Here is a 12,767-nt window from a genome sequence, read left to right as displayed (position 1 = left end):
CCTAAATTATCTCCCAGCTTTACTTGAAGCATCTTTTTATTTAAACTAGAAAATTCAGTCCATTGTGTTAATTCTCCAAATAGCTCAGATTCAGTGCCCTATATAGAACACCTCACAAACAGCAGTTATGAAATCACTGAGATTTAACTACACTGGCAGTTTTACTTTAATCTTACTCCATCATTATTTTTGCTCCTTTGCCAACTAGGAATATTAGCAGTCATTTAAAAAACTGCATTCAGAAGCAGTGTATCAAAAGTAGGTTGCAGTAAAGATTGAATTCAGTACAACTGTTCTGAATACTCTCAAAAGAATAGCTAACTTGCAGTACAATGCCATACTATTGAATTTAGAAGTCCAAACTGTTTTATAAACAATCTCCTTGTAGTATATCTGGAACATCTTTTTAGCTAATTTACCTTTTCCATATGCAGGCGTATTCTCTTGCAGCAATCTGCTAAGCTGGAACCCATTCAAGTGCACAAAACGTAGCTGCTCTCTCATTGTCTTGCCTCCAACAACTGGTAATATAAGGTTCCCAACACTGTTTCTTGAAATTGGTAGGCCAAGACCTATTGCCAGTGTGCTAGCTAAATCTGTTTGCTGCACATGTTCAGGTTGGGCTAGAGGAGCTAGAATTAACAAAAAAAAGAGAAAGAAAAAGAGAGAGGAAAAGAAGTATTTCAATAACAAGCCCATTCTATTTCTCCAGAGATAGCTGGCACCTTATTATTTTCCAAATTGTTTCATTGGTGTTAGATCAGCTATTTTAAGTGGTCTACAGAGAGCTGACTGATCTTTTTCAGCTGCTATCCTCTGCTGCTGTAATACAATATTTATTAAATTCTTAGCCAGCACCACTTTTCAATGCTAACAACTACTGTAAACACAACATAAATGTTATACAAGTACAAGTAAGAAAACAGATGGTCCAGGACATCACCTTAATATCAAATTGCAGCCTACATCATAAGAGGGTTTCATAACTTTTCCATTAGAAATAATAGAAACCACTACAGTAGGCCAATTTAATATATGAACAAAGAATGAGAACCTAAAATAATGTTGGCAGCATTCCAGAAGCTTCTCAATATAATGACAACAGCTCAAGATTTACTTGATACCAGGTTGCTAGGAAAACAGAATTATACATCAGGTAAAGAATGTTGAGGCTCCAAATCCATGGCTACATGCAGGCAAACCCAGTGATTTTTAAAGGGTCCTGTAAGATTCCATTAACTTATTGCAGTTATCAGGATTAGGCTTCAGTCCCACAGAAATCTAGAGACATTAATGATTTTACTAACGTAAGGAACCTTCTGCTTAAGATTGTTTTGCCAGCTGTTCCTTTTCGTGCTGAACTAGTTAGGTAATGGTGTTTTTCTATATGCTTTTATTTCATTCTCTTTGTAACTTCAGGCATTGAGTGTTTTGACTTAAATGCAGTATAGAAAGAATTCTATATAGTCTTTATTCCTTTCAAGGCTGCTTTTAAGAGCATTAAAATTTGCCTCATTTCTCATCTAGCTCAAATTAATCCCATACTTTTACAGAATGCCATCTATAATCCGTAAAGCCTTTTTGCATGAGTACCTTTATGTCAGCAGTTTTCAGATTTTATCTTTAAAGGCAAGTTCTTAACTGGTAAAAAAAAGCCAAACTACCAAACACATTTAGCCAATCATGGGTGACACATCTCTGTAGAAGGCTATAAAAGTAATATCCTGACAGCATACTGAATGTAAAAAGCCCACAGGATTACTATTTCGAGGTCTACCAAATTAACCACAGTCCATTTTGTTTACAGTAGGATCATAAGGGGCAGTCACTAGAATCCTGATTACTGTACCAATGAAAAGTAAACTGCTGGATATTTACAAAGGCATTAGAAATCACAAACTCTATCCCAAAAGACAGGTAAATAGATATATTTTACTGTATTGTAAAAACTGCTCATTCAGGTTAAACCTCAGAGAAACTAATTCTAACAAGCAGGAGACTGCATTTACAGAATCTATACTCTTGTTGCCTGGCTGTCAACACATGCTAGTGAAATTCACAAAATAAATATTTAGCCAAGAGATTTGATCCACTCTTGACTTTGTTTTGTTTACAAACCTGAGACAAGGTCAAGGACTCCTCAAGCAGTGCTTTCTACTGCAGCTCAACAACTTTACAAACAACAGGAAAATCTACCTCCACCGTGCTGTGGGAACCTCCAGCAAGATAAATAAATCAAGGTTCTGCACACATTGTTTTAGAGGAAAAGAAATCACATGGAAATGAGCAAGTGGCAGAATGAAAGGCAGCATTGGGGAAAATATTCACTCCTGGTATAACTACATTCCACCAATCCACTCAATCAAGGAGCTTGTTTAAGCATAACTCTACAAAGTAGACTAAAGATTCTCTACCACTCCATTTCTTTATTGCCTCTTGCCTTTAACTATCTTGCTTTTATTTTTTATCATTATGTGCAAGTAGAAAATCAGCTTCAGAAACATGTGAATTCACATCAATGATATAAAATTAACTAGCTTATACAGTAAACACACTCATGGTCCATATTCTTTCTTAAGACTTAGCAATCAACAGTCATGTTATCAGTGCCATCACCTCTCACCTGTTCACAAGGGTCAGATCAATTTAATATTAAAAAATAATCCTATTTCCAATAGTCTGTAGTCTCCCAAGGACTTTCTTCCTCCTTCTGGTGGACTCTGTGTGAGAAATTGTCATTCATTCTTCCATCCTAGCTGTCTGAGAGAGAAGAATGGAGGCCAAGGAAATATTCTGGCCACGAAAGACAAAATTTCAACCTACTTCAAATAGGATTTTGGATCTACACCTATTCATTTACCATTAGCCCAGTATCCTGACAACAGATCTCATTAGCGCTCAACATTCAGACAGGACAGTGATGTAAAAGATTATCATCTCAGACATACACAATTCTCTCACTGGTTACAAAGCTTGATTCATGGTTTCACCAAGATACAGATGCTAACTTTGGCTTAAACCAGAGTTTTAGATTACATAGAATGGGCTTTCCCAAATAACTGTAAAACAAACCAAAGCACTTTTCAAAAAGAATTCTACCATAATATAAATTAAGAGCTGCCAGTGTGTTCTTGTCCTGGTTTCAGCTGGAGAGAGTTAATTTTCTTCCTAGTGTCTGGTACAGGAGCTGTGTTTTGGAATCAGTATGAGAATAATGTTGATAACACACTGATGTTTTAGCTGTTGGTAAGGAGGGCTTACTCTAAACCAGTAACTTTTCCACTTCCTGTGCTCTGCCAGTGAACATGAGAAGCTGGGAGGGAACGCAGTTGGAGAAGCTGAACTGAACTGGTTGAAGGAGTACTCCATACCATAGAGCATCGTAGCCAGCCACACAAACTGGAGGGAGTTGACTGGGGGCTATGGACTGTTGCTTAAAGGTGGGCTGGGCACCAGTCAGCATGTGGTGAGCAATTGCACTGTGCATCACATGTTTCTCTTGGGTTTTATTCCTCTCTCTCTCTCTCCCCTTTCCCTTACAGTAATAACTACTATAATCTAAAATTAAATATAATAATAATAATAGCAATAAAGACAGGGGGAAGAATAAAACCCAAGAGAAACAAGTGATTCACAATAAAATTTGTCACCCCTGCTGACCGATGTGCAATCCATCCCCAGGCAGTGACTGGCAGCCTCATTTTATATACGAGGGATGATGTTCCATGGTATGAAATATACCTTTGGCCAGTTCAGGTCAGATGTCCTTGCTATGCCCCTTAATGGCTCCTCTTGCACCTGCTCAATGGCAGAGCATGGGAAACAGGAAAGTCCTTGATTTAGAGTAAACACTAAAACACCAGGCTGTTAACAACATTATTTCTCATACTGAATCCAAAAAACAGTCCTGTACCAGCCACTAAGTAGAAAATTAACTCTATTTCATCTGAAACCAGGACAGTTCTAAAAAAGTTCATGCTTCTTTGATCCTTACCACTTCTCTTCCCAAAAGCAGAGCTGATAAACAGCAGTGGTGTGTGCACTTCTCCTGCTGAAGAACCACCATGACTGCCTGTTTCAGACATTCCATGATCCCCACAAACAACTAACAAATTGGGAAGAGAAGCTTCCTCCTGCAAATCACAGAAAAAAAATCTAAGTTACCATACCAACACAAATAATTTATATCATTTCACTATCTTCATCATTTTCAAACATGAATATGTCTCAAAATTAACTTCAGTTTTGAAACTTGCTCACTCTGGGGCGGATAATAAGAGATCACTGCAATTAAGTGTAACTCAGTCATTTTTAAAAGTTAAGGCACATTCATATCTAACACACTTGTCAGTATCTTAGCAAAAAAAAAAAAAAAAAATCACAAAAAAAGCTTTAAAAAAAACCCCTGAAGTTACAAATTTACAAGAAACTCACTGGAAGATTAAATAAAGGCTATCACACCATGAGAAGAAAATCAGGAGTCCCAGAAGAGCATCATTAATTAAAAAATATTCCCCCTCTTCATTTCTTCAGCTTCACTAAGTTTCAATATACATGCTGAATTACTCATATTGTAAATACTAACATAATATCAATTCAATATTAAAAAATAATCTTGTTTCTAACACTCTCTAGTTTCCCATGGGCTTTAGGGATTGAAATCTGACTGATTTGGGGTTTAAATCTGACCGTCAATGAAGACTAATTGTTAATGATTGTTGAAAAATGATGTTGAATGAGGTATATGTTTCTGAATAAAGAGAAACAGAAACTTAAGTGAGGCCTGTCCAAGAATCTTGAGCTAACAAATCAAAGCAGCAGAAAATTAACAGTCATTCAACAACGAAGTACTTTTTTATCATCTCTAGTTATTATCAGTACATATTCTATAAAAAATAGAGTGCTTTTATTATGTCTGTATTCTAAAACAGAGATCAAGGCTTGAATATAAATGGTAAAAGCAAAGGTACTAAAAAACAGCAGAAACACAACTGTAACATTCATAGAACTTCCACACACAGGATTTAACCTTTCTTTTCATGTAATAGTATCCACTTGACTAAAAATACTATTAAAATTTCATGATCACCTGTTCTGAATTGCAGTAGCTAAAAGCAAACAATAAAAAGAGCTTCAGGCTACCTGGAACTAGGATTTGGTATTTCAGTATCCAGACTGCTTAGGTAAGTGATAACCAATATTTACAAATCTAAAAATAGATTCAGATGTGCTACATTTACCATAAAAAATACAGATCAAGACCACCACTTCCATTTGAATTTATCAAATATCTAAGAATTACATATGCCTTCATAATTCTGGACATCAGAGCCATAAGCAACACATGCCCATTACTGCAGAATTTCATTAGTAGAAAGCATACCAACAACCATTTTAATTCACAAGTGATGGAAGAATTTTGGCAGGCATTGCTCTCCTCTTCCCACACATCAAAGGGATGTTACTTCCCACAGCTGCCCAGAAGAGGCTGTTAGCAGATGTTATTAAGGTCAGCCACCAAATCCTTAAAAATGCTACACTGGGAAATGGCCCAGGAAGGCAAAGAACAGAATACACACTTTAGTCTATGAATAAAGAAGCTACCAACTACAACCAGCAAGCATTTTAATGTCCATCCACAATTAACAGACACTGACCCAAGAAGAAGCTGTTTTACCTTTGAAAGAAGGGAAATATGAATCTTCTTCAGTATGTTATCCATTTCACGAAGTTTTGGTCCCACTAATGGGCTGTTTGGCCCAGTCATATGACCAATATGGTCCAACCCCAGGTAATGTAGTATTAGGAGATCCCAGTCTTCTCTCTTTAACACACTATCCAAATGTCTGGTAACATTATCATCAACCTCAAAGAAAAGGAAAACTACTATAAGGTAAAAAAAAAACTTTCCCTTTTAAAAAGTACAAAAAAATTAACTACACTACCATGAAAATTCCATAGAAGTTGATGAGATTACAATCATGCACAATGTTAATATGAAAAAAAAATATTAGTTCAATGTCAGGCAGTCAAATATATTTGTCTAAAAATAGATTCTTCACCCCATTTAATCTTTTCTGGTAAGGATGCATCGGATCACATGCAGACAAGGCAAATGGGTTGCCAAGTTTCCACAGAAACTTTTAAAAACTGTTCCAAGAACTTTTCAGTCACTTCCACCCTGCACACTCCAGACTATCACTTCACATGTGATACATCGTATCACAAGTACAACAAAACATCTCAGTTTAGGGGTGGGAAGCTCAGGGGTACAACAAACCCTAATCTCTCAACTCCATTTTTGCTAGCGTGCAAACACAAGAAGATGGTACTTCCTCAGTAAAAGAACTGACAACATAGTGAGAAAGAACAACTGTTTGAAAAGTGCTATTTTGGGCCTAACTCAACTGTTTTCCTGCTTAGATTGACAATACATTTTTAGTTGCATATACTCTCTTCAGTTATTAAAAAACCCTACAATATTTCCCATGTGATACTATTTTGTTGAGTCTGTATATAACTACCGAAAGAACTATAAAAATCTGTGTGTTTAAGACTATATTAAGGCACTATAAGGACTGCATAAAGAGCTTGGGAGCCACATAACCACATATCTAGTAGAACAGTCGTACTTTTTACTCCCGGTAGAAGCTTTTGCAAGTCTCATCAGCATAACCAATTAAACATGTCTTCCAATTCACATTAGACCTTCCTAACTTCCTTAAATAATAAAATACTTCAGTCAGTAGCAGTAGATCAATGGCTTGAGGTTTTACAAATCATAAAGGTTCAAAAATGAAGTAAATTTGTCAAAGCATTTACTCTTCTAATGTGACCCAAGTAAGAATTATTAGAGTTTGTTTCACTTACTTTCTATGCTCCCTCTTTTACAACATGAAGAAGCACTGCTCCCATTGCAATTGCAAAAATGATGCAATACTATAAAAGTATACTTTTAACAGACCAAGCTAATATATTAATAGACTTCTTAAGGATTGCACTTACTAAAAATATCTGATAGCAAACTGAAAATGTGGACAGTAGAATTTTTAAACAAAACAACTAGTCTAACTTCCAACCACAACAAGTTTTGTGAGAAAATGGCATGTTTACGTTAAGTTATAGAATGATAAATTGATGAGTACTGTATCATTGCAACACTTTTTACAGCATATGCATGAGGGATTCAAATGCTTAGCTTTACAGTGCCCACACCAAAATTAGACACAAATTCAATTTCTATTTAATTGCCAGGTGAATATTTCAGAACAAGGGCAGATTTACTCACTCATTCTCAGAAACTAACACTGTTTGTTTGTACTCAATTCATTTAACTTGGGATCATACAAAGCCGCTCACCTCTGTAAAGTCTGACACAAAAAACGATGTTGTTCCATCATATTCCACAAAGTGCTTTGGGAACAATTTGACCCAAGTATCATCACCATAAAATATTATTCTTTTCCCAGCTGTTTTTGCCTGCCATATCAGATTGTCATCCAAGACAGCTGGAGAATTGAGGTTCACAACAACATCGATGAAACCAGGTATGCTACCTGTCATCAAAGCCTAATGAAAGGAGAAAAGAGACACATTGAACAGGAAACTTCCAGTGCTCAGAAAACAGTAGCAATGGGAGGGAGCAATAAGCCAGATGGCAGACAAATCATGTTTTTTGTAAGGAAACATAATAAAATAAAAGAACACAAGCTGTCTTGCCACATAACCTCATCTGCCACAGCACAGCGCTAGTTGAAGTCTGTGATAACTGCTTTACAGAAGGTAAAAATATTACTGTATCAATTAATTAACAGAAAAAAGACTTTCAGTCTTTTCATCAAACAAACAGTTGAAGTTTGTTTCATTTACTGGTCATTAAACCGCCAAAAGACAATATAGGTGTAAGTAAACTTACTCAGTATTAACAACAACAGTACCTTCAAAACAGTAAGTAAGAAACTTCCAGAAGAAGCACTGAAGTCCACCTATAAAGTTACCAGACTGCCTCTCCCTCACTCTCCTGCTAGTTGACCTACTAATCATCACTCCCTCAGCCTCTTCAGTGCACAGAGGTGTTACTCAGATCTACCACTGACAAGCCTGGATGATCTAGTATTTTGATGACACCACCAGAATTAATCTTTTATTTACCTGGAACTTTGCAGAATTTCCTTGTTAAGCTCTTTAGAAACATCCCTATGAAAAAACAATTTTATACTATTTTCTCTCAGAAGTTACAAGAACACAGAGATATACAATAAAAATGATCCTAGATAGAAGACAACTGGAAAACTGGACAACTAAGAGACTACCACCTTCCCATGATTACAAATAAAAAGGCTGTGTCAATCATTTAAGCCTAGACTGGGGCCTTATCTGTCCTTAACCTCTTGCCCATGGCAAATCAAGAGTCAATTAATTGCACTACTACAGCAAAGAGACATTCAGCCATAGATTGCACTAACACCACACACATCCTTTATGCCAACTCCAAGCATATGAAACAACTCATACTTCAAAAGCTTATCCAATGAAAAGATAGGAAAAAATCCCACTTACCTTAATTCGAGGCATAGTCACAGTGGGTGGCTTGGCTTCAGCAATGAAACTGTAGGAAGTCCCTTTTTCAACAACTTGAGTAGTATAAGGCATAAACTGTTTACCTTTGGATCCAAACACAAAGTCATCTCTCAAAGCATCTATCAGCACAATGACAACTTTTTTGAAAAGCGGTGGAGGAATCTTGGTCCAGTTAGAAACTATTCCTAAGCAACAAAAACAGGGCATATATAACTCATCAACAAATTTTACTGAAGATGATACAGAAGTTAAAGGACAACTTCACCACAAAAATGAGAGCTTTCAACTTCTTTATTAATTCTATACACAGAAACAAGAAGCTGCAAACAGCAAACCTGAGAAGTAATCTGAGGAAGATGAGTTTTCAAGCCATCCAGCAAAGGAATAACACAACAACTCCAATACCACCTCCAGGAAATAAAACAAGATGTGAAAGGAATGTGACATGAAATTGGGAAAACTAAGGAAAAGCTTTGAAATGGAGAGTGTTCAAAGTAATAAGAAGGAATAGCTGCTACCTCCTCTCTTTTTACTTCAGTAAAGCTGAACTAATTGTATCTGACAGAAAACTTCTGTTAGAAAAAAGACATAGCATTCACCTGTGCTAATACCCAATTTTGCACATCACAACATAAACAGTGCCTCTGCATGAAATCTCACCATAAGATAAAAGATTACAAAGAAAGAGACAATTTCACTGAAACTTGTATGAAACAGATTTATGCACATTCACTCCCTTCAAGGTAGAAGACTATATGACAGACTACTTCAGTAACGGCAGCTGCAGGGCCAAAATCCAATTCCAGAATTCCCTGAACATATAGGTGAGTACAGGAAAATGCTGGTGTGCATCAAGTAGTAGGCAACACCATGCCTTCAAGCCCACCTCTTTCTCTTGCATGGACTTAATTTTGGCCACAGCAACTCTTCATCTGCATTGAGCTTGGTCCACATGGTGACATTCAGGTCTTACAGCAGCATTTTTTCTCCAAGCTCTACAGGTCTCATTTCTCTATCAAGAAATATACAAACACACAAGGGCAAAATGGAAGCAGAATATATCCTACCCACAGGCCTCTATCCAGACACCATTGTGTTGAATTTGACTGCTCAGTACATGCATTATATAAAGTAAGGGGTTTTACAGTCCTTTACAGTAAAGGTTTTTTCCGCAAAAGTGGCTGACAACTTGGAATGGTCACAGATAATGGTGTGTCTAACACAGCAACATCAAAAACAACCTGAGAAATTTTACTTTGGGGTACACATATAAGCATCAACAAACTGACATTCACTGACTAGTTACTGCTAGTGATTTTTCCAGATCAGGAAATGGGAGAGAAGGGCACAGCAGGGAGTAGAAGGAAATCACAACAACAAAATGCTGACTGCAAGCAATCCTAAATAAACTGATAATTTTGTTTTTTCCAGGACTTGAATTATCAATTTATCCAGCATGCTTTGGCTCACCATGAAAAACAAGAAGGCACCACCAGATGTTCTCTTAGTTACATCTTTCCCCTATCCACTGCTTAGTGAAAGAAAGCTTGCTGGACACCAAAAATGTTCAGATCACAAACACATATGCACTACTCCTAACTTCCTCCTGCAATGTGATTTATAGGAAAGTCAAAGTGTTGAGAAGTTCAAATGAATTTGGAGTCATTTACAAGCCATGTGAAAATACTTACTGTAAGATAGCTAAAGCAACACTTTGTCCAAGCCTTGCCATACAGCATGCTTACTTGTCTCTGACAGGTTTACTTGGAAAACAGTTACTCTAAATGGACCTGAACTTCTGTGAAGAAAACCACAGATTGCCTATCAAGAACTTATTACAATAATGTGCTGCAAGCATTCAGCTTTCTCACAGCCAAGACAGCATGCACTCAACAGCAGTCAGGACTGTTCACAAAGGGAAACATTCAGGAGTTAAAGAAGCACTGGAGAAATATTCTTTTCTGAACAGGTCTAAAGTAGGTTGAAAGCCTTCTGCATCATGGTTTAGTAAGCACTACCCTGCCTTTAGACCTTATAATCCAGATATCACTCTGCAAGCACATCATAACTAAGTACTACAGAAAGTAAGTATTTTTCTACTGTCACTCCATTTTTGCCTACTATACCTAGGCTTGCTCATGACATACCTAAATTTAAACTGCTTGTAGAGCCCTGTGGCACACACTTCCACTCTTCAACACAAACCAGTCCTTTCAAAACCAAATTGTCTGACATCTTCCCATCCAATCTCCTTCTACATTAGTCTTCTGCTAATAATCACATGTGAATGCAATATTTCACTCACAGAAGCCTATCAGATATCTGTGACAGTCTTGGTAAACTTCAGCTAAAAATCAGCCGGCCTTTCCGCAGAAACCACTTGGTCTGTTACCAGATTAGATTCTTTCAGTGTTCCTGCTTAACCAATACCAGCACATCACACTCTAAATTACACAACCTTCTGTTCTCTCCACTGCATCTCAAAATTCAAGTAAGCCTGTCCCTACAGGCACAACATCACACACTTCAGAAGAATTAACAGTAAATATCAAGGAGCTGAAGACCCAGTTTGGGAGTTACAGTCCTGTTCCAAAAAGTTAACCATAACTTGGTGTCCCAATCAAGAGGTCTGTATGAGCAAAATATTACTCAATCCAGCTGCCAAGTGAACCTGAAGTTTCATCCCACAAGCTCCAAACTGGTGAAAAACAGTCCCTCAAGTACACAGTCCTCTTCACTTTAATACAGTTTGTGACTGAACATATGAGACAAGTACTTTATTAGCACATCCTCTACAGGCTCCTTAAAAAGATTCTTGAAAACTCTGGTTTCACAAATACAGCTCTGGAATGGAGCATGACCTGTAAAGACAGTGATTTCACAGAAATGGTGATGGACGGCAATACTGTACATATTGCAATCTGCATTAGTACAGTTGCTTTCTCACTACTGAGGTGTTAAAAGTCTCACTGAGGCGGCATTAAAGCACTCACACACCACAGAAATATCACAGAAAATGAACCTCGGACACAATACAGCCAGCGAATGATCACAGGAAACGCGTGAGGCGTTTTAGCTGGCACGGCATCATTTAATGTAAACAACCTGCCATTGAACAGGACCGGGTATTACGGCTCCATCAGAGTCAGGGAAAGGGAAACAAAACGACAGGAAAACACACCCTGCAAAAAAGTGACAGCTGACGCTTGAGGCTTTTCGACTGCGAGCAGGTATCCCTGCCTGTGATCCATAACTACGTGAAAAGCAGTTAAGTTCTAAACTACTCGGGAAGCTGGTCTGGAAACACGAGGGCGCTACAAAAAGATGTTCCGTGACACCGAACGACGGGGTGCGCCTGGCAGCTGCTCGCTTTACCTGGGCCGGGCGGGGCCGGCTCGGCGGGAGCGTCCGCGCGGGCCTCTCGGCGGGGCACGGACCTGACAGGCAGCGGGAAGAAGCCGCGGAGGAACAGCGCGACGCCCAAGGCCTGCACGAGGAGGCAGGAGGAGGCGAACACACCCGAGCGCAGCCGCATCCTGGTTGGCCACCAGCGACAGCAGCACCGACCCTGCCGGCGCTGCGCCGGCTCTGCGGGGCGGCACCTGCGGCACCCCGCCCCTCCTGCCTGGCCCCGCCTCCAGCCCGCCGCCCGCCAACCACCGACGACCGCGCGCTTCCACCAAGCCTCGCTATTGGCCAGCGGCCCGGCAGCCCCTCCGCGAGCGCGTAACGGCAACACCAAAACGGAAGTACAGCCCCTCGTTCCTCCCCCACAACCCTCCTCCTGGACCCGCCTCCGGCCTCCGCATCCGGCCTCCGCGACCCGCCTCTGGGCCCACCTCCAGCCCCACTTCCGGCCTCCCGATCCCTCCTCCGCATCCGCCTCCGGGCCCACCTCCGGCCTCCACATCCCTCCTCCGGACCTGCGTCCCACCTCCTGGACCCACCCCCGAGCCCCGTGTCCCACCTCCGCAATCCGCCTGCGGGGCCCACGTCCCATTGCGCATCCGGTCTCTGCATTCCAGCCCCCGGTTGCCACTCTCGCATCCCGATCCCGCGTCCGACACCTGCGACCCAACTCGTACCCCCCCACCCCGCGTCCCGACCCCGCGTTCCCCGCGGGAGGGGAAAGGAGATTTGATGGATTGCTGCAGCAAAGAATGCGTGGCAGGTGACATGGCACCTGT

General features: G+C 39.7%; 1 protein-coding gene across 9 annotated transcripts in view; it reads right to left on the bottom strand.

The window, feature by feature from the left end:
* Window positions 1–12,190, bottom strand: part of PIGG (phosphatidylinositol glycan anchor biosynthesis class G) — an 83,287-nt gene extending 71,097 nt beyond the window's left edge. For 5 of the 9 annotated variants that reach the window (XR_008441228.1, XM_054003067.1, XM_054003069.1 and 2 more), the window contains exons 1-6: window positions 11,956–12,190; window positions 8,560–8,765; window positions 7,360–7,569; window positions 5,678–5,866; window positions 3,995–4,133; window positions 420–632 (exon numbers count right to left, since the gene is read on the bottom strand). Coding sequence is in view for 8 of the 9 variants with exons in the window: in XM_054003067.1 (XP_053859042.1) it covers window positions 420–632; window positions 3,995–4,133; window positions 5,678–5,866; window positions 7,360–7,569; window positions 8,560–8,765; window positions 11,956–12,115 (1,117 nt within the window). In the remaining variant the exon portion in view is untranslated. Of the gene's footprint in view, window positions 1–419; window positions 633–2,623; window positions 2,715–3,994; window positions 4,134–5,677; window positions 5,867–7,359; window positions 7,570–8,559; window positions 8,766–11,955 lie in introns of those variants that run through there. The other 4 variants (XM_054003068.1, XM_054003072.1, XM_054003074.1 and 1 more) reach the window with 4 other exon arrangements.
* Window positions 12,191–12,767: the final 577 nt, after the last annotated feature.

This window comes from Vidua macroura, chromosome Z, assembly GCF_024509145.1.
Source record: "Vidua macroura isolate BioBank_ID:100142 chromosome Z, ASM2450914v1, whole genome shotgun sequence".
Lineage (NCBI taxonomy): Eukaryota > Metazoa > Chordata > Aves > Passeriformes > Viduidae > Vidua > Vidua macroura.
Note: the sequence above shows the minus strand (reverse complement) of the source record. Positions and strands in the feature narration are given on the sequence as shown.